Here is a 24804-nt window from a genome sequence, read left to right as displayed (position 1 = left end):
CTGAGCATAAATTTTACTAAGCATAAACTTTTAAACAGTAGTGAATATTTTAGTTTATTTTATAATGATAAACTATTGTGTAAAATATCTTTAAGCTAGTCTTTTCTCTTTTTTAGGCTATATTCGTTCTTTGGGATTTTGGGACTGGTCGTCATGTAATGTTTTTAGTCTATTTTCTTGTGTTGGTGTGACATTATTGAGATGACCTCTAGATAAGATATATTTGAGATTACTAGGTATTTGTCCACAGAAGAAAAAACTAAGAAACAGGAAACGGTCTCTATTTGCCCTCCATTTAATATCACTGCTGTCTAGAAGAAACAATTAAGATGTTTAAGAGGCCTCACTTGTGTTTTTGTGATTATTCTTCCAAGTGTGATGGAGTTCAGCAAATCAGTTTGTTTCTAAAGTGCTGTTTCGATCTAAAACTCTCCGTACAGTAAGTAAGAGCAGTGCCTTGTTTCCTCTGAGCTAAGGGTCCTCAGACCTCTGGAACACTGACGGGCCAATTAACTGAGAATCACACATCAATGTAAAGTCAAAACAAAGTCAACAGAGCCCTTGACTTCTTCACAGGGGTCCACCATCTCATTATTACCAGCCCCCTCCCTCAGAGAAAATTGCCCCCTTCCATCGAGATTACGCTCCATACGCGTGTCAAAGCAGACTCGGTGTGCTGTTAGCGTGCTGCGATGCTAAGCCTCTTTTACCTGAACAATGGTCTCCAGCCAAGCACACGCTGCCAATTAAGCCCAGGGCTCTCTTTCCGCCTGCCGCGGCTGCCCATGTTCCGGCCCGATCTCGAACGCCCCTTCCCTCACTACAGGCACATGTAGGGCAGCCCTAAGCAGGGGTCCTTTTGTGTGGAGTGAGCAAAGCCATATTGGTTTCGGCGGGATACACACAGCCCCCCTCTCGGGCCGAACCTGACGCCATGTAGATAAAAGTACCGCCGACAGTGTCTGTGCCGCAGCGTCTCTTTGCCCCGCTAACATCCGTCTAATGGTACACCCTCTGTTCCCTTTGCCAGGCCTGACTTCATCTGTGGTGTGTCCACTCCATTTTGAAGTACTTCTAGATTTTAGAAGTTGGTGCCAGATTAGTTGTTTTAACCAGTTCAGAAGATGATTTATAAAAGTTTGCAGTCTTGCTTGTGTGCTGGAGAAATGGGATTTGCATATCGCTGAGTTTTTAAATTAATAAGTAAAGTAACAAGTTACTTTTTGTATGTATACCACAATACCTGAAATACTTGAATATGTGTGTTTGCATCAGAGATGACTTAAAGGAATAGTTCACCCAAAAAATGAAAAGTTTTCTGAAAATAAATTTGTCATTAAGACATTTTAAATATCAAATATTTACGCATAAATGTAAAAAACAAGAACACTTTGGAACAAGAACATTTTGGTTTTAGGACAACTTTGATGAAAGATCCACTTTTTGATCTACTTCAAATGTTGACTAGTGTAGTCCTCTTCAGAGTCCTCTATCCATAATAATGCTTTCTCCAGTGAAAAAGTCGTCTCATCTGAATCAGGAGAGAAATATGCACAGATCAAGCAGATCAAGTTTATAAGCGAAGACAGCCTAAAACAAATAATTGGTTCGATTTTGAGTGGACAACAGAGGATGGACTTGTATTTTAATTGTAAGCAATGGTTTAAAGTTAAAATGCCTTAATGATGGATTTGCTTCTAACAAACACACAGCTTTTCACTTTACATGATGTTAACTGATGCATCACATACTGTATATTAGGTCATGCCACATAAAAAGAAACAATGTAACATTTACTTAGTTAATTTGTTACTTTTTATTAGGAGTAATGGATTCTAACTTTTTCTAACATTTGTTTTCTGGTTCTTGGTGCATTTTATCATGGAAATAAATACATTCCACTAAGGCTTCCCTAGTAATGCAATATAATACCCAATATTCTGAGGGTATAATAGACTAAAGCTCTTGCACAAACTTGTGACGCATTTGCAGACATTAACTGCCTTTTGGCAACTGAAATAAAATGATTCATAAATTGTAATCTGAGATTTCAGTCTATCTGAGTAACAAATGCATTTCAGCCGACAAACTTGTTTTGCTGGTGCTGAGCAATATATTGACTTGTACAATGCATTTATTAAAGGTTAAACACATTATACAGACAATGAGGCTGAAGCCTTCCAATTAAACACATTTAGCCTTAAAGAGTCAAATTACTAATTTCAAACAAGATATACACCACGACCGTTAAAAAGCTTGGGGTCAGTCTTTTTTTAACGGAAATTAATACGTTTATTATGCAAGAATGCATTAAATTGATTAAAAGTGACATTAAAGACATTTATAATGTTACAAAAGATTATTTCACTATAAATGGTGTTCTTTTGAATCTTCTAATAATCAAAGAAAAATATTAAGCAGCACTGTTTTTAACACTGATAATAATAAGAAATGTTTCTTGAGCAATAAATCATCGTATTATGATTTCTGAAGGATCATGTGACATTGAAGACTGAAGTAATGGCTGCTGAAAATTCTGCTTTGCATTATAGAAATAAATTACATTTTAAAATATATTTTAACAGAAAACAGTTATTTGAAATCGTAATAATATTTCACAATATTACTGATTTAATAAATGCAGTCTTGGTGAGCATAAAATGCGTCTTTCTTTCTAAAAACATAATAAAAATCTTACAGATCTCAAACTTTTGAATGGTAATATACAGGACACCCTTCAACTTTTTAGACTCAAAATGCAAAACATGCATTTCTAACCCACTTTTACCAACTCATTTCACTTTTCTTGCATAACTCTATCCCTCTTGGCTTCCGGCAGGTATAGATGTGTGTAGGCCGGGTGTTTAAGTGTGGAATGTGAGCATTACCGAAACGCAACCCGCCCCTGTACACTGCCTCTGATTATGTGCTTGTGTTTCAATTCTTCTCTTTATTCTAATGAAACTATTAGATGATCAATGAAAAGACAGATTATGGTGGAATGCCTAATACCTTCCCCCAGTCTGGCACCTACAGCATAAACTTCACAGAGAACACACCTGATCTCAGGTGTCACCCAGCGCCCGACAACACCTCCGCTCGCCCACTCAGTTCCCCTCGAACACAATGGGCCTGCCGCCTAACCATGACCTAATCCTCTCCTCGGCCTCTGATTGGCCGCTGGGCTGATCATGTGATGTAGTTAAGAGAGAAGGTTGCAGGTTGAAATTTTTGCTAGACAAAGTGTTCCACAGGAGCAGCGGAGCGTGAGGAATAGAAAAGTTCCTGGAGGACTTGATAGGCAGCAGAGCACGACCGGAGTGATGTCTTTGTCTTTAATCCACTACTGAGGGTGTGTGCCAGTGTGTGTGTGTGTTCGGGTTATGGTGTTCCCCTTCTAGGGTCATTCGCCTGGGCGTTTAGTCAAAAATATGTGGATGTAGGTCAGCCAAAGATATAATACTAAAAAAATGAAGGAGCATAATGTTCTGAATGTTGAAAAACAACAGAGGGAACACTGAATGGTTGGAAAAATGAGCGATATCATTCATTCAGTTCATATCACTTCAGCTGCAAACACACTGGAGTTTAGCAGGTGTTGAAGGCCTCATTTGTACTGGCCTCACAAAATGGTTTGTCATGTTATGAAGGAACCAGGTTGACGTGTGCTTTTGGGAAGGGAGTAATTTGTCAAAAGTTTGTAAGTGGCTTCAGAGTTAAACTAGATACCCACGAGCAGAATTGTGTGTTGCCTGAAGCTACAAAGTCCGTTATGAATTTTTCTATTAACGTAAAAACAAAACAAAAAAGTGGACATTCTTACAGAGAATAAGCTGCAATAGTGTGTTTTTGTAGGCCAAAACAAGGAAATATGTTTGCATTTTAGCACTTCCAGTTCAACTGTCCTAAAGTCAATGGGTTTTTTTAATGGGTTTTTGGGTAAAAACACATCAACATCCCTTTTGATCTTTTGAAGCTTTTACTTAATTGTCTTTAAAAAGGCGATTGCTAACAAGTGGCTAAATGGGACCCAATCTTTTAGGGATTTTTTATTTTTTAAATACAGACTGAAAGAGTTCTTGGACGCTTAGCGGTCATAACACTTAAGTTATGTAACTGTGGTATAGCCAAACTTTAACTTTTTACTTCTGATGATTATAGTAAAGTTCAAAATTCATAAAAGTATTAAATATTTAATATATAAAGTATATATATATATATATATATATATATATATTAATATGATGTACAAAACGTGCAATAACCCAAAAGCCAATGGAATCCTTCAAAAATACATCCTCACTGAAGCACTCTGATGTCCTACAGTATATCCTGAGAGTAGGTTGTATTAAGTACATACAGCTGAATTCATTTCAAGACCACTTAATTCACTTGATTTATTTTGTTTTGTGACTGCAGTCCTGGTTCTCTGTAGGGATTCATAACAGTCAAGCAACTGTTCTAATCCCAAAAAGAATCTTATGAACTCTCAAACCTGCCCACAAATCAGGTCAGAACAACAGAGGTGAAAGTTTGGTACAAGAAACGTGAAAACGAAAGCAGCAGTTGCTTACTGTAATGTTTAGTGTGAATGGAGTGATGCTGAACAAGACAATGAGTTTGTCGTTGCAACCGTCAGGCAACGAGCTAGCCGTTAGATTACCATGCCAACAGAGAAACATAAGCATGCAGAAGCTTATGATTATTTGAATGAATGTACCAATAATTCAAACACATAAAACGCTGTAAAAAAATTAATCCGTAAAATAACAGAAAAAAAATACTAGCAGCTCATTACACACGACATTATCCATTAATTTTACAGACATTTCTGTTAACACTAAAACACAATGCAATGAAGTGTAAAATTCAAAATACTAGTAAAACACCTGTAAAAAATAAATATGGAATAATTGCTTCAAATTATACAGTTTGTTGTGCCCTATTTGTACAGGTTTTTTTTTAGAATGTTAAGTTTCTAACACACACTGAGAAAAATGATTTTGTGGTGAAGTAAATACTACATAAAAACAAATGTAATTTCTTTATTAAATAATTTAGTTCGTAAAATCAACAAAAAAAGTAAATTCTATATTATTACTCAGTTTAAGCTTGTAGAAATTAAAGTTTGAATTTATAAGTATATTTTACTTGTTTATGTTTACAAGGATTTAAGTTATGATCCTGTTTTTCCCATCATGCACTGGGGCATGAATAATTAAAAAGGTAAACTTTTTCACTGTTTTCGAGTTGTATTTACACTATTTTATGGTTGCTTTTGTTGTTAGGTTTAGTAACTTACTGTTTTGAGACATCTGGAGTTCATTTTCTACTGAAAAATGACCCATTCATACTCAGACACTATCCACTGATTGTTACCGTCATTGTGTGTTGTGTCCCAAGTATTGAGGTCTATGTGTTCATTTTGGATAATAATTATATTGTGTGGATGTATTATCTTAAAAAGATAACACAATGTCTATTTGTTTACTTGCATCTTTGTAAGTAAACCATGCTTTAATAGCATGTTTTTTTTTTTCCCCAGTGCTGCGCTAAATAAATTGTATAAACCATGACTGATGTAGCAGTGCAGTAAACAGACCAATAACTGAAGATCTAAAATAAGTTCAAATGTTATTTTAGTTCAACTCAATTAATTATATTTTAAATTAGTTAAAATGTTAAGTTAACACAACTTGAAATTACTTAGTAGATTATATCATGTTGCATGTTTTAAGTAAAGAATGTTGAGTGAACTCAAATATTTAAGTTCATATAACAAAGATTATCTTGTTTATTTTAAGTAAAATTGTTCCAAGTTGGGCTTACTTAAAAAGTGTGATGCAAAAATGGTGCATATATATTTTAAGTAAATCTAAAACATCAGTTTTACCAGTGCACATTATAGAGCCAACATATAATGTTTTTGGTGCCAAAATGTCCACAAATTAAAAGTGTGCTCGTGCTACTGTTCTTTAAAATAAATTTCACTTGGTTTGATATTTTGTTGCATGGTATTTTTAAATGTGGCTTAAGTGTCCAAATACTTTTGAGGTCACTGTATGACCATTATTTTCTTAGTGTGAAAAACTTTTCTTTTTTTACTATAAAGACTCTTCTTTAACTATTAAGAACCTTTTGGTGAATGGAAAGGTACCATGGATATTAAGATTCTTCATGGAACCTTTATTTTTATTTTTAAGAGTGTATTTTGTGACAAATGATATAGTTGCAAACTGCCATATTGCTGTCTTTTACAAATCCCTCAAGATCTAGATTTTTTTCATAAACTATTTCAACTTTAAAGAATAACCTTTTCACCCTAATGGGGAGGACTTGCACTACTTCAGAGGTTCGTTTTATTGAGGTTAACCTTTTAACAACCCTTGCCATTTGAGCAACTTGTTGAAGAGTCTGTTTTTCCTGAATGGCCATACGCACCGTCTTGGGACGTCAGCACTTGGGATGATCGCCTGCCATTTATCTGATCTCCGGGAGTGTCTCTTAGACCTAATGACAGAGAAATCCCACAATCAGGTAATCTGACATGACACAAAAGATTTCAGACTGCATGTATTGAAAGTCTTAGAGAAAACATGATCACTTAATTGATAGCTTGTAAATCCCACACACTTGAACTGATCACTGAACATTAAAGCAAAACAAATGATGCAGAATGTGTCTTGACAGGGGGAGGATGAAGGTTTCGCTGTCTCATCTTTCTAATCTTCCAACAGCATCCCTTTTGGCTCAGCCAGATTCTCTTTCTCTCTCTTCTCCATCTTTTTCAGAGCTCTGAACCCTCTGAACGTTTGTCTTGAGTGTAAATGCAATGCTGGAGAACTGGAACTGAGATTTCACACGTGGCGTCCACAGTTAATGAAAGGTAAACGACAAGTGCTTTTAAACAACGACTCCTCTATGATTCTGTGAGGACTCCACCCTGATGTTTGAAATATGAAACTAACTCTCAAGAGTTAGGTTACACCTATTATGGATCATACGTTTCATTGATTTGTTGACATAACAGAATAATGTTTTGAGATGTGAAGGGTTTGGAATAAAGCGTGGGATTAATAATGTTTCAAAGGTTGTCTAAATGATGATTTAAAAGGTTCTACATTTAATAGACTTCCTAGTAAACTGGCTTTGGTTAAACGCGAGATGACATATCAGACTAATTGTTGAGAATTCAGATGACTTATGGGTATTGAAAGTCTTGACTGTTTAAAGTGGCATCTTTTATTTAGAGAGGAGGATCAAGTAAATGTAGTGGGGGAGGTATTATAAGTCTTAACCATCTTTTCTAACCATGGAATATATATATTTTTTTTGCACTCTTATAAAATAAAGGTTATTCTATATGGCATCAATGCAAAAACACCCTTTTGAAACCTTTATTTTTTGTATTTTCCTATAACCAAATTAAAGTTTCTTTTTTGAATGTATATATTTATATTCTTGGAACAATTACAGCTCAGTCTGAGTGAATAACTATCATTCATCCTTTAATATTTGTCTTGAAAGCTGAGGTTATCCTCCCTGTTAAACAAAAGTTGCACTTTTTTTCTTGCCATTTACTCTACCGTTCAAAAGTTTCAAGTCGGTAAGATTTTTAAATGTTTTTGAAAGTTTCTTATTCTCACCAAGGCTGCAAATATTTGATCAAATATAATAAAACAGTACTATTGTGCAGTTATATTACAATTTATAATAACTGTTTTCTAATATGATGTATTCCTGATGACAAAGCTGAATTTTGAGCAGCCATTACTCCAGTCTTCAGTGCCACAAGATCCTGCTTAATATTTTGTGGAAACAGTGATACAGTACATTTTTAGGATTCTTTGGTAAATAGAAGATTAAATAGAATAGCATTTATTTGAAACTGAACCTTTTTTTACTCTCAATTTTATAAATTCTTGCTGAGTGAAAGTTGAAAAAAGCCAAATGGTAGTGTAAATACACTGATTTAATAATATAATCAAAGAATGAGGAAATGCTTTGCATTAATGTATATGCATTTATGATTGTTTTGTGTGTTTTTAGAGAACTATTCTGCTTTACTGACCTCAGGTGACCTCAATTTATAGTTTTATATGCGTGTGTTGGGAAGTAGAAAGGGAGGGGAGAAAGTTGAGAGAGTTCAGACTTTTGGGGGTCTTTTGAGGGGGTCTGTACCCCTTTTGTCTGAACATGCAAACACACAACTTGTGTAGTTGCATGAGTTTTCTTGCACAAAAGTTCTTATTTACATTTTTTTCTTTCATTTTACCAGAGTTGTGTGTGTGAATCCTAAAGCTTTGTACACATATAAAACAAAAACAAATGTTTTTTATACTCCTAATATGTCACTTTTTAGCAAACTGATTCTTAGGGAATCGTGAAGTTAAATAAACCCTGTTCGTGACTGAAAGAAAGATAGGTACATAGAAAGCGGGACACAGGGAGTTTGTGTGTGTGGCTCTTTGCCGGCTGTCAGCGTCGCTCGGATGATGACCCTATTGTCCAATCAGAGCTCCTGATTGTTGTGCACTTCTTGCTTCGAGGGGGCCCTGGCATGGAACCCAGCTGCACCCCCATTAGCCCAAGAAATAACCCACTCTTCAGTCCATAATGAGACCCAAAACCAGTCCAAATCTCAACCATCCCAACTGGAGCACCTTCACAGTGTTGAGCAACCTTCAGTCTGTCATAAGTCCTAGTTTGCAACATCTTCAAAACAAAACAACCAGGCCTAAAATTTCAACAAGAACGCTTGAAATTGTATAATATGTAAGGCAGAAGTTTCAAAATAATGCATAGCATAGTTTTAAGACTGTTTCATACAATTATGGTGGCTCAATCTCCATTATTGTTTCAACTTGATTAAGAAGCCAGATATAAACACTGTATTGGTATATTTGTAGACATAAAGGTCCTAAATTAAATTTGTGGGGTTCAGTGTGAGCATACTCTTGTTATTGTGTAGGCAAACTTGGACAATAGTATGTCCATTCGAACATTGTGTGTGTGTGTGTGTCGCAATTGTGTGTATGTTTGTTTTTAGGGCTTGGACCCTAAAATTTGTTGTGTGTGTTTCTGTGTGTCTTGGACGCCAAGTGTGCCAGATTTAAAAGGGTTAGATCTGGACAGGGGCCAAGCCTGAAGGGGTGACATGAGAAAGAGAAGGACAAAAAAAGATTCAAAGGAGGAAAAAGGAACCAATCCAGAAATTACAAGCCTTTTACAAACCTTATGGGAAGCGTTCCTGACACATGCAGGCGTACACACACTCACATAACATGAATGAAATGCCATTAGTGTGAGGTAGCAGTGATATGGCGCCATCTGCTGGTGGAAACAAGTTCTGCATCCAACACCCTGACAAAACAAGAGTATAAAATTTGTTTAGAAATGTTTGTTGCAATTTAGTAGACATTATATTATATCGGTAGACTGTGTCAACTTATAATATCATAGAAAGAGAATACTTTTCTCGTCATGTTGCCACATTTTAGGTTACGAATTATGGGGGGTTTTTAGGGAATCGGAAAACCCTAATTTAACCCCTAATCTCGAAGGCTGGAGTGTTGTTGTTTATTTTTGTTTTTTTACATAAATGTGATATACTGTACGTTTCAGAAGAACAAATTAACAGGCTAACAAAAAAAGCACAATATGATCTTTACAGGACGTCGACCTAATAAAAACACTTTTATTATACACCTATAAGTGTAAAGTATATTTTAAAAAGTGTTTGTTTAAAAAGTTTTTGATATTTGACGTTTGCCACAATAATTCACACATTTCGACAAATTTCAATCCTCTAAATATCTAACCGTGTTATCTTTGTAACCACTAGAGGGCGCCAAAAGCCATTTTCTAAACTGAAAGGTGAATGAATTGCAGTGTGTCTAGGCTATATTTATAAACCTAATTGCCTCATAGTGGTTTGTAATTAGCAAATATACCACAGGACATTAATTCTGATTTACAAAATATTTTTATTGTATTTTGTATTCTTTTTTTACATTATTAAATTGGAATTTTAAGTGACCTCCAAATCTTTAGAATTTGCTATAAAACAGGTATATAACGGAGTTGCCACAGAAAGCATTTATTGATGTATTGAATGAAACAGCAATGTGTTTTACATCCAAGTTTGTGTGGGCATGTGTGCGTGTGAGCGAGACTCAGAGAGAATGATTGGCAGCGCTGAGGGCTTTAACACACTTCATAAATTATACCGTGTGTCAGTAAAGCTGTTTACAGCTGATTGTGACTGTGATTCAGAGAGCTGCCCTGCGGCCTTTCACTGTTTGCAATGCAAATCAGTTCCACCAGTAAAGAGCTAACAGGAAGCCTGCTCATAGACCATCTAAAGCTGACGCACATGTTGATTTAAGATACGCTAATACACACACACATATATAAACTCCTGACTGGCCTTTGCACGGGTACAAATCAGTCACATTGGCAAAACTGCTTTTTCAACATTTGCTAAAGAAAATCTAATCTAATAGCGCTATAATCATAATCATATTGACTGTTAATCACTCTTGTGGGAAACTTTATTTATTACTCTTCTCTTCACTCTCAGGCCCACCGTCGATCATATGCACATCTTTATCCTGAAATTCTACTCAAAATTCCCCTCACACGTTGTGAGTTATCTGATTGGCTCTGCAGCCACACACTGTGGCCCTTCAATGTTTTTGAGGAGCCCTAGTGGGTTTCTGGGAAAGAGGAAGCATTACTGTTTTCCTTGTCAGCCGATGTTTACTCAACAATGAGCGCAATCACATGCTTCAACGGCTCGACGAACCTCAGGACCCAGACTGCACCTTTAGCTCCCTCTCTTCTCATTCACTTCTTCTCGTTCCTTGATTCCAGGGTCATCATATGAAACAGTGCCTTTTCAAATTAATGACCTTTGTAAGATTTGAAACATTCTGTCAGATTTTTTTTTAAAGGAAATTAATACTTTTATTGGACAAGGATGCATTAAAGGGTTAGTTCACCCAAAAAAGAAAATTAGCCCATGTTTTACTCACCCTCAAGGCATGCTATAGGTGCACATGACTTTCTTCTTTCAGACGAATCCAATCGGAGTTATATTAAAAATTGTCCTTGCTCTTCCAAGCTTTAGAATGGCAGTAGGTGGGTGTATTTATTCAACAGTCCAAAAGTAGTCAAATAAAGCGCATTCATCCATAATAAAAACGTGCCTCACATGGCTCCGGGGGGTGAATAAAGGCCTCTTGTAGCGAATCGATGCATTTTTGTAAGAAAAATATCCATATTTAAAACGTCATAAAAACACTTTTCTCTCACTTCCGATAACTGAAGAAAGTTATATAAACCTAGGATGCTTTGAGGGTGAGTAAAACATGGGATAATTTTCATCTTTGGGTGAACTAACCCTTTAAATTGATTTGTTACGAAATATTTCTATTTGAAATAAATGCTGTTTTCCATTAATTAAAGAATCCTGAAAAAAAAGTTTCCAGCATAAACTGATTTCAACATTGATAATAGTAAGAAATATTTCTTGAGCATCAAATAGGAATATTAGAATGATTTCTAAAAGATCATGTGACACTGAAGTTCAGGTTTGCATCACAAAAAAATGAATAAAATTTTAAAATACATTAAAACATAAAAGTTATTTTACAATGTAATAATATTTCACAGTATTACTATTTTTACAGTATTTTTGATCAAATAAATGCCGCTTTAGTGAACATAAGAGACTTATGTATCTACATATACCCCAAACTTTCGAACACTTTTCCCCATCAAAATTTGGAAGTATAGGACTTCAAGACTAGAAACAATCACTGTATTTTTTCTTTAGAAAAATATCTGTACGAACACATTGTGAAGTTGGCATCAGCTAATATTTATATAAATGACACAAATGGCACATGTTTTGTTGAACAATTCTCAGATTTTTTTCATCCTCTTTTTCTCCCGTCTTCACCCTTTGACTCCCTTCACTCCATCCTCACCTCTCTCTGTGTGTCTTTCTCTCAGTCTGGGCCGTAACCCGAGGCACTGCTCTGGCTTTTCGTCCCCTCAGAATAAATGTGGGGAAACTTTAGATTTGGCCCTCTGGTGAGAGCGTAACCCCAATTTCCTCCCAGAGAAGCAGAGAGATGGAGTGGGGAGGTGGGTGGACGGGAAGTTTACCTTAAACTGGGGTAACCACTGCCCGTTTCCAGGGTGACGAGCGTCATCATCATTTCTCTCACTCTCTCGTTCTGTTTCTCTCTGTCTGTGAGGTGGACTCAGTCCCCAGTGGTTTGGAGCAAGTGATTATGAGCTCAGATTGGGAAAAAGTGTGTCACGCTAATCGCTTGCTTCTTTTTCCCTTTCTAGCAATGTCATATGACTATTCCCCTGAAATGCTGTCTTACTATTGACACTCTTACCACATTTATCCTTCATTCTGTTCTTTCTCTTTTCTCCTTTCTTATAACTGTTAGCAAAACATGCATCAGTATTTGTGCAATGCTAATGTCATTTATTATTATTTTCAAGGATCTCTATACCAACTGGTTTGTTTGGGAGCTGGATTTTAGTATTTTTAACTAGCAAATAATAATGTAAAAAAAGTTCTTAAAATCAGTCAATGCAATTTACAATTTCTCTGCATAAGGCTAATAATATGCAAAAAATAAATAAATAATATATATATATATATATATATATATATATATATATATATATATATATATATATATATATATTTCAATGTTTTTTAAGAAGTCTCTTATGCTCACCATAATCAAAAATACAGTAAAATATTGTGAAATATTATTAGCATTTATAACAACTGTTTTGTATTTTAATATATTTTAAAAAGTAATTTATTCTGACGATGACATAGATGAATTTTCAGCATAATTTCTCAGTCTTCTGTGTCACATGATCTTTCAGAAATTATTCTAATATGCTAATTTGCTGCTCAAGAAACATTTATTATTATTTTCAATGAAAACTGTATTTGCTGCATAATATTTTTGTGGAAATGATACATTTTCTTAAAGTCTTAACTGTTATACTTTTGATCAATTTAATGCTAAATGAAAGTTTTCCCTTCAAAAAATAAATAATAAATAATTGCATATTTTCAAAATAATATTCCCAATGAATAAGAAATTTAACTATTTCATTTGACTTTGAGTTTTTACTTTCTAAATGTTCTTTGGATTTATTTTTTTATTTATTTTTTGCTAAATCACTAAATGCATTGTCATTGACATAATCTGTTTACCCTTGTTGCAAGTGAAGCCATATTTAATCCGGGTTGTATTGTCTTTTACCTTGTGTAGTTTTGTTCATGTTTTTCGAAGAGGAGGTCATGCCACACAACCTGTCCATATTGGCATGCTTTGAGTTTCAGTTACGCAAAACAAAAAAACACAAGTGTTTTCTCCACATGTTTATAGTTGCATTTTATTGTTCTGCATCGAGTGTTGTTTTTGTTCTTCTATCCATGACCCTTACAGAACAGACATGCGTGCCGCCAGAAGAGCACCATTGCTCTACAGCATGACGTTTTCTTGTATCTTAAGCTTGGGACAGGTGCACAGAACCCTGCAGCCGGCCAAATGACAAGTCCCATCATACAAAGGTATTAAGTAGAGAGTGGGAATTTCTCTGCTTCTCAGGGTCTTCTCACACAAAAATGGAAAAACACACACATGGTTTTTCTCTCAGTGGCTAAAACAACAGCCTGAGAAAACTATCTCGCTGTATCTGCGGACTGAAAAAAAAGAGCCTTCTTTCTCTCATTTTCGGCACCCTCGCACCCTGTTTCGTCTTCTGTCCGGACTTCTCATCCGATCAGGTTTCCCTCCCGGAGTCGCTCTGCACAGCTGCGCACTTCTTTTAATCCACCTCTTTCGCACACACACCGCTATCGTCGGTATTTTAAAGGATCGCCAGGAAAACACAGAGCATATTTTAAGAGAGAATCCCATAGATGCAATCCAGGAATTTTGAAACACCAATTGAAATCAAGGGGGAAAAAACCTCTGTGATTGTAAACACATGGGCGGAATTACCATAGAAACTAGCTTGTTGCATTAGCGCTAACATCCTGTCAGTTGCCACAATTACAGTGAACTTTAAAAAAAATTGCCTCAAAAGTGACTCAAATATACCGCTGAGACCTTTGCTACAGAGTGCATCCAAACGACAAGCTCTTAATAGTTTTTAAAGCTGAGGTTATGTCCGAATGAGTGTGTCCGGCTAGGCTATCAAGCGTAGCACATAAAACATAATGGCCTGCCTGCAGGAAACTAAATATAGATGGTGTTTTGATTACGTGAAAATTGACATTTCAAAGGAGATTAGGATCAGACCACTAAAACAACACAGCGAAGAGCCGGGAGGCAGAAGCCGAGAGAGAAAGCCACCTTTACACGCTTAGCGTAGCACGTAACTACACGGCCACATGCTCACTTTTTCCAGCTCGGGCTACTGTGAGGTGAGTGTGTTTGTGTGCGGGAACGTCACTCCGGTGACTAGCTTGGCTACACTTAGCCTTCCATTCACGCGAACGCTAAGTGGTTGACCCCATGACCCCTGTCTCCTTGGAGCGCACGGAAGTCCTTTCTTCGCTACGGCAGGTGGGATGGGTGACATCACCATCGGAGAGGGTCCCGTTAATGACGAGCAGAGGGATTGGCTGTTTTTTCCGACATTATTCTGACATTACTCCCACATTATTGTTGTATTAGTAGTGTCATTATTAGGCCAGGTGTGTTTTCACAGTGAGTAAACCCTTCGTCGCTCTGAATAGACACTATGTGGGCCAAGATTGAGATGGGACAGGGCGCCGCGCTGCCGACACGAGAGTCTTCTTACACACATATGTACCATGAACCTACAAAAGTCAAACTGAGTTCACAAATGATGAATCTAAGATGCATAACGGTTGATTTCTTTTCATTTTAGTCATTGTTTTTTGTCTTGATGAAAAATATCCTTTGTCATATTCATTTATTGTAATCTTACTAAAATAACAATTCATTTCAGTTGATGAAAATTACATTTTACTTAATGAGAATTATGAGAAAATCAAAACGACATTTTATATAATTTGAACATATTAACATTTAACAAAATCCTGACTTCATTGCTTATGATTAAATAAAGCCATAATCTAGAATCATATATTTTCTAGATTTTTCTAGATATTATACTTTTCTTGTCATATTTTGGTCAACAGTATGTTTTTATTAATATTTTTATGTGCATTTATGCAATGTATTTAGCATATTTAGTAAACCATTAAAATGTTTTTATTTACATTTTTCATTATGGTCCATCTTGTCTTCATTATTGTATGGTGACACATTTATGCATGTACTCCAGTATTATATGTTCATTATATGAACAAAATATGCATATGAACAATATACATTATATACAATATTGTTTTAGTCATAGTTTTTGTGTTGATGAAAATATCCTTTGTATTTAGTGAATGTTTTGTCATTTCATATTCATTCATTTTAATTTCAAAATAGCAATTTCAGATGACAAATCTTAATTATGTTACATAATTTATATAATCTTATTTATAATTTATATATTATACAAAATCCTGACTTGATTATAATTAAATAAAACTTTCATATTTTTTCTCTATTTTCTTAAGATCTTGCAGTATAGATTTTTTGTCTCTTGTTTCTTGTCAAATTTTCATGAACAGTGTTTTCATTGAAATGTTTCATTATGGGCCATTGCGTCTTCATTATTGGTGCACAAATACAAGTACACCAGTATTAATTTTTATTAATTTTTTTATTTAATATTTATATATTAAAATATCCTTCATATTTAGTCAGTGTTTTGTCATATATTCATTCATTTTAGTACATTTTCATTAATGAGGAAAATTAAAGCAAATAATCAACATTATAAATAATCAAAATAATAAACAATTTATATATTAATCTAAACATGTAACGTAACAAAATCCTAACTTTATAGATTATGTTTGGTTTATAGATTTGATTATATGAAACAACCATATTATTTTTTCGATTTTTCTTATTTTTGGTCATTGTTCTTGAGATGTAGACTGATGTATGCATGTGTACATTGGTGCACCCAAAGATTATCTTATTTTGGGTACTTTCAAAACTCCACAAATCATTGCACTCTCATGCGACGCCTGGATCACTGTGAAAGCTATCATGTTCAAGAGAGCATGGGGATCCTGAAAGCTCGGGCCAGACATGACGGTCTTCCTCTTTTAAAAGAGCATCGTCATGGAGACGCTTCCGACACCACACAACGTTAAATGGCAGAGATATTCGGTTGCACGCACACACGCAACAGCAAATGCGTGCAATTAAAGAGGTGTTCTTCATTTCACATCCACCTGGATGTTAGATTCTCAGCGAGAAGCTTGCCAACCGATGGACTTGAAGATAAGCAATCAAAAACACAGATACGATCTCACGCACACACACATCTTCATGTCTGATTATAGTTAAATGGGGTTGTGTTGAGTCTGGTCGCTATACACACAGATCTGGCCTCACCCTAAGGATTTTGGGTAACGGAACACTGCAGATCCACATCTCAATAAGTGTAGAAACAGGTTTCCTCTCTCTCGTTCTCTCATTTCATCCCGTTTCTTTCTTTCAATCTCTTACTCTCACTTTTCTCATAACATAATGGAGTTTGCTCTTCATCTTGTTCATTTTCTCTATCATGCCCATAAGACAAAAGTTTTTAACTAAAGAAAACAAGATAATTCTTGTTTGAAAACTGATTCAGTCTGATTTGTGAATGAACTGGTGAATCATTCAGGTTTTGCGAACTGGATCAAGCGATTCACTGAAACGATCTTATTCAAAAGAATGATTCATTCACAAATGAGAAATTGCTACTATGGTTCTTCTAGACAGTAATGAGATTAGATGGACATCAACTGGACACATTTGCTTTAAAGTTGGTATAGAATAAAATTCTATTTTCTAAATCCTTGTTATGGATTTTATTGTGAATGATTCACCCATGCATGTGTTTTTCAGCTTGGCCTCATAACTTGTAGTTAAAATATCATAACTTTCAGTGAAGCAACAAATTTTTCTCTAGTGATATATGCTAGACTCCTCCAGTCATTTAGTCTGCTTAAACCTCTGCCCGACTTTAAGATCGCATTAAGATCTGCCTCAATGTAATTATCAACCACTATCATTTATTTTTCATTTTTGATAATCCATTTTGGGTGACAATATGGAACAAGAGACCTATTGCTACTTCCTTTACATCGCATCTTTAAGTCTCCTGCTTCTCAGATTTTTCTTCTGAGGAAAGACCCTATAATCTCACGTTTCCTTCAGATCCTTCAGAAGTCTCAAACAATGATCAGATTTTCCAAGATTTTAAAGTCTGCAATCAAACATCAAAGATTTCAGCATGAACGCATGCATTTTTCACTCAGATTTTCCAAGACTTCAAAGTCTGCAATCAAAAGTAAGAGATTTCAATATAACTCAAGAATTTTTCATCAACTTTATACCGAGACCAAGTAATCTGAGATATGTAAACCCCATTTTAGCTCTCTAATCTATGTCGTCAGTTGCTGTTGAATGATAATTGTTGTCGATTTGTCTATTGTCTAATTAACATTTTTGTCTATTTTTTATTTCTCCCAAGGAATTGTTGGAGTAACATTCTTAACCGCAAACCCCATTGATTCTCTTGAGCGATGAAAGAGCAATACAATTTTTCTCTGGCACAGACAAAGACACTGATTGCATATCTGTACACGCACACATGCACGTCTCCTGGCTTCCCCTTTTTGGTGTCCTCTGATTTTCCAAAACATCTTAGTGAGGGAGTGAGTGAGAAAGAGAGAGAGAGAGAGGGATCATCATAGGGTCTCTGTGGAAATTTTGGTGTGGTAGACAGGCCTGCCCGGTCTGCTCTTTATTTAACAGTGGGAGTAAAGAGAGATGAGCTCTGTGTGTGCAGATAAATATAGTGTAAGAACAGGCAGTCTGCTGGGGAACTCTTTACAACCTAACACCACCTAACTTTCACAGACCGAGAGAAAAGTTGAGTGAATTACAAGATGCAGGTCATCAACGACCATCAATACACACACACACACTCATGTGGCCAGATACAGTGTAGTTTATACACAAGAGATAGGACTGCATGCCAGAGAGAGATAAACCACCTACACACACACACACTCTCTCTCAAACTTGTGGAAACACAGCAGGTTCTCAGTTAGAAGATGACCTTCCAGGCACTCTTGGCCAAGAAAGAAGGACAGAAAGAGACAGAAGTGACACGCACATTCAAACGTGTCCAGCTGCTCCCTCGGGTTGCTATTAGTTTGTAATCGTAATGAGGATGAGAGAGTTGGGGAGAGCGGCTTCAGGGCGAGCCACAGTGGAAAACCTGCAGAAATGATGTCAGAGCAATCGAGACCACCGATTGGAGTGGAGATTCCCGGCGAGAGCCTATAAAACCGGGAAAGACAACAGCAGGAACCAGCAAAGGCAGAGAACGTGAGAAATTCCAGGAACTGCACAGTGTCCATCTGTCCGTCCCCGTGTGACTGAAACCGAATCAGATTAAGGGTAAGGAGCCTTGGAGAAAGACCAACCTGCATGTTCCTGAGTGTGTGTGAGTGTGTGTTTGGATGGAAAGGTGAGCAGACAGGTGTATTTGAAGACGTTTATTAGGAGTCGCAGTAGAATTATGCTGGTTAGTTGGTACAGAATCTGCTGTTTGATAAGCAACTGTGAATTTGTTTGAGCTCCAGGGTTACAGATGAACCAGTTTCGGAAACATCCTGTTGATGTTGCATTGCTGCAATAGTGACACAGAGGTGTGAAATCATGTCTGGTATCAGAGAACCGTTGAGAGTGTCTTTGAGAGAGCGAGTGTGTGTGTGTGCGCAAGCAGGGTGTCCAGTGAAGTGTGTGTGGGCAACGGGAGATGGCTCGAGTTGTTTATTTTTGGGGACGGAAAATGCTAAAGTTAGCCCATGTTGCTGGACAATGCATTTCCCCAGTCGTGGGGCAGGAGAGGGGCCGCATCTGGTCCGGTGCTCAGCACACGAGACCTCAAATGCCAAGGACGGGACACTCTGGGTCAAATGATAGGTGAACATGCATTACTGGGCAGTTTTTAAAGATACCCTGCAATCCTGCAAGAGTTTTGAAAAATGTCTAGGAAATACTGTGGCAGGTGTTCATATTTTGTGAGAAAATGAGCCATACATCTGTAAAAATGAAAATGAACAATTACTTAAAAAAAAAATACAAAACTAATAACGTGTCATGATTCAATGTCAGAATTTCGCAAATATAACATTTAGCTTTGTTTTGATTTTTGTTTATCTTAGCTTATCTATCTATTTATCTTATCTTATTTATCTATTTTTCTATCATGAAAAAAATTATTGTTGTAGAAACATTTTTCACTTATAACTTTACAATTACTTTCAAACAAATGGCAAGTAACACGTTGAATTAAACTATAATTAGATGTGGTAGAGGTTTTTACCAGTCACTGGATTTTGTACATATTTCATTTATATTCTATATAAGTAATTTAAAAATAAATAATGTTTAAAAGAAAGTGTCACAAATATCACTAAGATGAATGTCATTTCTATAGTTGCAATTAACACATCTGCCAGCAGACGGCAGTCAAAATGTAAGATTCAGTGCAGCATCATAATCGAAATAAGGTGGTTTTAGAAATAAATTTTAAAAAATGAAAGAGCTAAGGCAATAGTGTTCTTATAAAATATTTACTGTAAATAAACTGATCATCACTATAAAACATTTACTCAAGTGATGCAAAACTACAGTAACGCGCAGTCCCGCCGCGAGGATGTTTTTGTGTGAGTGTGGTTGAGAGTGTGTTTTGGGGACACACAGGTAGGGGTGCAGGTCAGAGTGTGTGTTTGGGCTGAGTTCATGTGTTTGTGTAGAGGGTGTGTGTTAGAAGCATTCTCACACTCTCGCGGCTGCCGGACCGCCCAGTCAGAGTGTATTTTCACAGATGGAGTCTGGATGAATGTAAACACCACCCTGTATCACTGTAATTCAACACGGTGCTGAAGCTGAAGTGTGTGTGCACACACTCAATTGACAATGCAAAGACACATAAAAACTGTAATCACTGAAATTAAGTTTCTTGAACAGCAAATCGCCAAATTAGAATGATTTCTGAAGGATCATGTGACACCTGAAGACAGGAGTAATGGCTGCCAAAAATTCAGCTTTACTAGCACAGGCATAAATTACATTTTAAAATATGTTAAAATAGAAAACAGCTATTTTAAATTGAAATAGTATTTCACAGTATTACCGATCAAATAAAAGCAGCTTTGCTGAGCAGTAGAGACTCCAATTTTATGTTTTTTTTTTTTTTTTATAATAGGCTATTCGATTGTCAATAATCACAGTTTTTATTGTATTGTAATTGTATTGTAGATGCTGGGCTGTGGATGTGTGCTGCTCTCTGGTCTGCTGACACTGACCTTATTCCACTGCAGTGCGGAAAGTCTTCATGTACCCCAAGAAAGGTCAGAGGTGAGTCCAGGTCTCTCTGATATATAAATATACAAACTGTATAAGAGAGAGAGAAAGGAGAGAGAGAGAGAGAGAGAGAGAGAGAGAGAGAAAATAATGTTATATTATGCATTTTGTGAGGAAGTTCACTCTGCCGGTCCTCAGAAACACAAAAACAGACTTAACGTACATGATAAGACTAACTGGTACAAGTGAGAGATAAACTGTCATCTGAGTGTTCTATAAATACAGCGGGGATTCCCCTTGAGAGCCTCTGCAGGAGGCAACCATCACCCTCTCCTTATGAACATGAGCTACCTGTCTGCGAACTGACCCACTGGGTCACCCAGTCTGTCATTCTTCCCGTTTCTTCATAGGAAATAAGCCAACTTTATTATTGCATTTTAAATGGTCTTGAGTTGGTCTCTCTAAGGTGATCAAGCTGCTGTTTTTTGCAAGCCCAAAGTGGTCAACCAGCTATAACTTGCTTGATAAAGGTCAAAACCATATCCATCAGCTGGACCCAGTGAACTTGGGACCATAAATATCAAGCTTGGTCCAGCTAGAACCCATGTAAAACCAGTCTTCCACCTTAAAATAGTATTTTAATGGGAAATCTGTGATTTTTTCTGACAAATTTGAAAACTGGTGTTACTGATTATGACATAATTTGCATTACACCGTGCATTTCCGTTCCAATCTAGTATGTGGAACCATCTGTCGTGGAGGGCCGCAGTGTCCAGCGAGGCCAGACCGAGCAGAAGACCTCAGGAGCCGTGAACGCTAAACTCCTCCTGCACAACCAGCTGGTCCGACTGGAAAACGATGTCATTGAGACCAAGAGGAAACGCAGCTTCCCTGGATCCAACACGCCTCTTGACCGCCTGTCAATCAGCACCATGGATCCCAAAAGCAACAAGCAGAGGTAAGGAATGAGAAAAAGGAAAATCTCTTCTTTTAGTTTGGAAAAGAGAAGTAAAAATTACTCCACCCTTAGCCTGCGAAACAATATAAACAGCTAATAAAATATTATTAAAATATTTCATTAATAATAATTTAATATTAATTAATATTTTCAAATTTGTACGTTTTTAAATTGATACCTTGGTTCTTTTTTGGTTGTTTTTATATGTCATATCGTCTCATTGCACTGCAATTTTATTGTCGGCTCTGGCCTAAAGCCTGAAAAACCTACAAAACACACTTTTGATTTAATGATCCCGAACAGATGATGAACCATAGGTAGCTTTGACTGGCCATGGCTCGAACATATACAGTTTTTATTGGCTGAAGTCTGTCGTGCACAGCTTGATAGCTTTGTGTGAGTCTGTTTGTGCTTTTACAGTTCACTAAGTGCAATTAATGTTTTGTCTGTAGCCCCACAGTTAAAGTTACTTCTATTTCTTGGGTGGAGTCACTGTGGTGTGGATTGAGGTTTTGTATGACATAATAGGTGTCTGATGCTGATTTACGGGAACGGACAGTCCAACTGTGCTGATGACTGTAGCATCGGACTTCCAGTCAATGATCAAAACTGTTTTATCTCTGTGAATGATTTGATCTCCCTGCTGGACGGAACATGCAGTGTTACTCAGCATGGCCTGAGGCTCTGACAAGGTTCTATCTAAATGATTCTCAGCACTTGATAAGATCAGGACAGAAGCCAAGAACAGCAGCGAAAGCACCACGCCATGCATTATCAAATCTCAACACACGAATCCATCTGTCATGAGCCTGATAAACACATGAAAGCTCACGAAAACCACTGCGGAGTTATGTGACTGTTCCATGGATCCTAAGTAAAGATACCTTTAAAGCCAATGTTAGATTTTGTTACTAGACTTTTACATTTTCTCAAGAAATCTTTCAGATCTTCTTCCAAATCTTGAGTTTTCCGGACAAAAATTGAGATATGACCATAGAACAAATGTGGGTTTAAAAAAAAAAAAAACTCTGACCCTAGGTAGCAATACTAATAGACTATGACTAGTAGCACTGGAAAACTAGCCTCCTACTCAATAAATACTTCAGTATACACTCAATTTAACAAAAAAACCTGCAGTATAAGAAAAAAACATATATCAGAAATTACCAGTACATTTTTGTTACATTTATGGACATTTCCTTCAACCCTAAAGCCAGTAAAAAAAAGAAAAGAAAAAAAGTAAATATGGAAAATTACTTCATATTAACGGTACATTAATTTATGGTACGGTATATTTTTATGGAGTGTTTTTTTTTTGTTGTTGTTTTTTTACTTCAATATGTTACTATATGTTACAGTGGCATCACTGACCTTATCATGTTGTATGTCATCCATTCATTATTGTTGTTTACAAATTTGTAACTTTTTATTTTATTAATTGTCACTCTGATGAAAAAAGAAGTCAAAGATCATGCCAAAAATTCAGTTGATTCATCACTTTGGAAATGAAAGGTCAAGTTGAGTGCATTGCAAGTTTTCCATGCTTTGTGAGATATAGTCTTTCATACAGTATTCTCTGTAATACACATTTTAGAAAATGTTAGTAGGTCATTCCAGGTATTCTATGTATACAGACATTTTGTAAAATGTGCTAAGTGTACATTCTATCCACCTTATTTTGCAACATGCAAGTAAGCTATTTTATGTAAATAAGCGAGACTTCGGATTCATTAGCCGCTATAAATAACTAGAAGAATAACAAAGCACAGTTAATGGTAAAACTATTTGCACTACAAAACAGTGTGTTTAGAATTATGACAATACATTAAAATAATATGATGAGAAATATCAGTTTGCAATATCAAGCAGCACAATGAGCTGTTTTGCACAGCTAAAAATAACTGGAAGTGAAATAACACAGGAAAGCCACATTCAAGTTACAAATGGCCGTGCCTGCTCTTAAAGGGATAGTTCACCCAAAAATGAAAATTCTGTCATTAATTACTCATCCTCATATCGTTCCAAACACATATCTTCGAAACACAAATTAAGATATTTTTGATGAAATCCAGGAGCTTTCTGACCCTCCATAGACAGCAAGGGTACTACCACGATCAAGGTCCAGAAAGGTACCAAGAACATAGACAAAATAGTCCATGTGACATCAGTGGTTCAACCCTAATTTTTGGAAGCTACTAGAATACTTTTTGCGTGCAAAGAAAACTAAAATAACGACTTTTTTTTTCAACAATTATTCTCCTCTGCGTCACTGCCATTTTGGAGAGTATCATTCAGGACACATGAGCTTGCTTTCCTCTTAAAGTAAACAAGGCGCAGCTCATGCCTTATAGGTCAGCAGAACCAAGCGCATGCGTTGTTTACATGTGCCGTGATACTCTCCAAAATGGTGCAGAGGAGAAGAATTGTTGAATAAAATTTCTTTGCATAAAAAAAAAAAAAGTATTCTCGTAGCTTTATACAATTATGGTTGAACCACACATTTTCATTTTTGGGTCGTATGTTAGTATGCTATTATGATACTCATCTTAGCTTCGTTTAGACTGGCATGTCTTTTCACTCGGCAGTATGTGAAGGAAACGATATTGAGTGACTGATTTAACAGTAATCTAAAGGAAATGGCTGATTTCTTTGCGTTATGTCCGCAGGAAGGTCGTTGAGCTGCCGCGGCGACGAGTCAGCGTTCCGATTGACCGGATTGGCGTAGGCCGTCTTCCCAGCAGCCGAGGATAGACTCCGCCTCTGACCACGCCCCAACAAACAGGTACGTAAAATCAACGGAAACACCTTGTTTATTGGCAGCTTTTACGTTAAATTTATTGTAAGATGAAAATAGCATACTAAATATACTGCAAATTATATTCAGCCTATAGTATAATATATTTTGTTTGTTCTTTGTTCCACAGAGGGTAATATCGCAGGTAGATGATATGCATGATAAGCACACCAGCAAACACAACTCACGATCTCAGCGTTCTCAACACACTTTTAATCATCGCTGCTCCAGAGCTGTTCTTTCTCATTGATTACTGATTTAGACCTTCAATATCTGATCAAACGGTTTATTTCCAGTTCTGACTCATCAGCATAAATTCAACATCTAAACTGTATTGCTTTCATGAAATTAGTTCTGCTTATGATGTCAGAAGCATTAGCCAATCAGAGAGGAATCTGCTCATGGCTTCCATTATTGCACATCTCAATATTTACTCCAATGCCTCACGACTTCTCGCTTGCTGTAATATACATAACTATTGTCATTTTCTCACTTTGACTGGAGGCTGTTCAGCCTTGACAATAAAACAAATG

At 36.4% G+C, this 24804-nt stretch overlaps 2 protein-coding genes across 4 annotated transcripts in view; one reads left to right on the top strand and one right to left on the bottom strand.

The window, feature by feature from the left end:
* Positions 1–24135, bottom strand: part of gmnc (geminin coiled-coil domain containing) — a 33472-nt gene extending 9337 nt beyond the window's left edge. For 2 of the 3 annotated variants that reach the window (XM_058744754.1, XM_058744756.1), the window contains exons 1-4: positions 21232–21328; positions 20522–20609; positions 9235–9363; positions 6442–6510 (exon numbers count right to left, since the gene is read on the bottom strand). The gene's annotated coding sequence lies outside the window, so the exon portion shown is untranslated. Of the gene's footprint in view, positions 1–6441; positions 6511–9234; positions 9364–20521; positions 20610–21231; positions 21329–22848 lie in introns of those variants that run through there. The other variant, XM_058744755.1, reaches the window with a different exon arrangement.
* Positions 18279–24792, top strand: ostn (osteocrin). The gene is made up of 5 exons (XM_058744758.1): positions 18279–18605; positions 20475–20573; positions 21257–21477; positions 24144–24259; positions 24402–24792. The coding sequence occupies exons 2-4, from the start codon at positions 20475–20477 to the stop codon at positions 24226–24228; spliced, it is 405 nt and encodes a 134-aa protein (XP_058600741.1). The 5' UTR covers positions 18279–18605; the 3' UTR covers positions 24229–24259; positions 24402–24792.
* The last annotated feature ends 12 nt before the right edge of the window (positions 24793–24804 follow it).

The sequence above is a fragment of the Onychostoma macrolepis genome, chromosome 15 (assembly GCF_012432095.1).
Source record: "Onychostoma macrolepis isolate SWU-2019 chromosome 15, ASM1243209v1, whole genome shotgun sequence".
NCBI classification, from domain to species: domain Eukaryota; kingdom Metazoa; phylum Chordata; class Actinopteri; order Cypriniformes; family Cyprinidae; genus Onychostoma; species Onychostoma macrolepis.
This window is presented reverse-complemented; position numbering and strand designations above follow the sequence as displayed.